The following is a 1,738-nucleotide window of genomic DNA, read 5'->3' as shown; positions in this document are numbered from 1 at the left end:
TTCTCTCTCTACCCCATCTACTGTAATTCATTTCTCCCCCTTGTTTTTTATTTTCCCCTTTCCCCTCACTTCCTCTTGTATGTAATTTTGTATAACCGTGAGGGTCTCCTTCCATTTCCATGCAATTTCCCTTCTCTCTCCTTTTCCCTCCCACCTCTCGTCCCTGTTTAATATTAATCTTCTTCTCATGCTCTTCCTCCCAACTCTGTTCTTAGTTATTCTCCTTATATCAAAGAAAACATTTGGCATTTGTTTTTTTCAGGGATTGGCTAGCTTCACTTAGCATAATCTGCTCTAATGCCATCCATTTCCCTGCAAATATTTGGTACTACCAATGACCTGGAGATTTGCTCAATGTGCATTAAACTCCAAATAAGTTCAGGAGCACACAACAAATATCAAAACTGTTAGTTTCATAACATAAGGGAATTTATATAACATGTATTCATTGTTTCCCAATATGATCTAATGAAGTATCTGATTTCCACTAAAAAAATATTTAATGTCAGATATGATAAAGGGATCAATTATTTATTCTGTTTCCTTCTTTATCTGTTACTATGTTTGCAAATAGTTTCAGTGTAATCAGGAAAGTTTTACCCTTAGAGAACTAAGAACATGCTCTCGAATTTTCTTTGTCTTAATACCATAAACAATAGGGTTCAGGAAGGCGGGTACCACAAGGTACATATTTGCAATGAAGATGTGAACTTGGGGGTCCACATTATGTTCAAATCGATGAGTCAGGAAAGTGAAGCCAGCAGTAGAGTAGAAAACAACGATGACACAGACATGGGAGCCACATGTGCCCAGAGCTTTCAGACGGGCTTCTCTGGAGGGAAGATGAAAGACTGCACGGAGGATTAGAGCATAAGAAAAAGCAATGAAGAGACAATCACAGGAACCAATCACAAACGCTACACTGAGGCTATAACGCTTGGTGGCTCCTATGTCCACACACGCCAGCTTCACCACAGCCATGAACTCGCAGTAGGTGTGTGCGATGATTTGAGTTCTACAGTAGGGGGGCGGCTTGAGCAGGATGGGGTGTGGGGAAAAGAAGGCTACTCCCCGCACCAGCACAGCAGCTCCCACTATGGCAATGCGACTGTGGGTGAGAACTGTGGCGTGATGCAGTGGGTCACAGATAGCCACGTACCTGTCAATGGCCATGGCCAAAAAGAAGCCTGATTCCATGGCAGTAAAGCTGTGGATGAAGAACATTTGAGCCAGGCAAGCATCAAAGGCCATGTGGTGGGCTCCCAGCCAGAAGACACAGAGCATGCGCGGCAGCGTGGACGTGGACAGCACCAGGTCAGTCACTGAGAGCATGCACAGGAACAGGAACATGGGCTCGTGGAGACTTCGCTCTGCCCTCACCACAGCCAGGATGGTCACGTTCCCCACCACAGCCACCACATACATGGAGCAGAAGGGAATCCCAATCCAGACGTGCAAGTGCTCTAGCCCTGGGATGCCCATCAGCAAGAAGCTGTTTGGAGATATTTCGGACTTATTGGCTGGTTCCATGGTGCAGCTGCCTTCTGTCTTCTGTGAAAGAATCCTCTGAAGGCAAAAGTGTTCTGCCAAAGTCATTACCATAAATCTGAAAACAAATGAAACACGTGTCTGGAAGATTCCAAACCATCACATTAGAAAGCTTTCTGAACTTAGAGTGGGGAGGGGGAGAGGAGAAACTTAGTGATACTAACAAAAAACCATGCAGCCAGGCAGAAGG

The 1,738-nt window shown here is 44.9% G+C and overlaps 1 protein-coding gene across 1 annotated transcript; it reads right to left on the bottom strand.

Moving 5' to 3' along the window:
• Positions 1–585: 585 nt before the first annotated feature.
• Positions 586–1,530, bottom strand: LOC308649784 (olfactory receptor 52P1-like; the record flags this gene model as incomplete). The annotated part of the gene is made up of 1 exon (XM_081295624.1): positions 586–1,530. One exon carries the CDS (start codon positions 1,528–1,530, stop codon positions 586–588), a length of 945 nt encoding a protein of 314 aa, XP_081151750.1.
• Positions 1,531–1,738: the final 208 nt, after the last annotated feature.

Source organism: Spermophilus citellus, assembly GCF_964194105.1.
Source record: "Spermophilus citellus genome assembly, chromosome: 5".
Taxonomy (NCBI): domain Eukaryota; kingdom Metazoa; phylum Chordata; class Mammalia; order Rodentia; family Sciuridae; genus Spermophilus; species Spermophilus citellus.
Note: the sequence above shows the minus strand (reverse complement) of the source record. Positions and strands in the feature narration are given on the sequence as shown.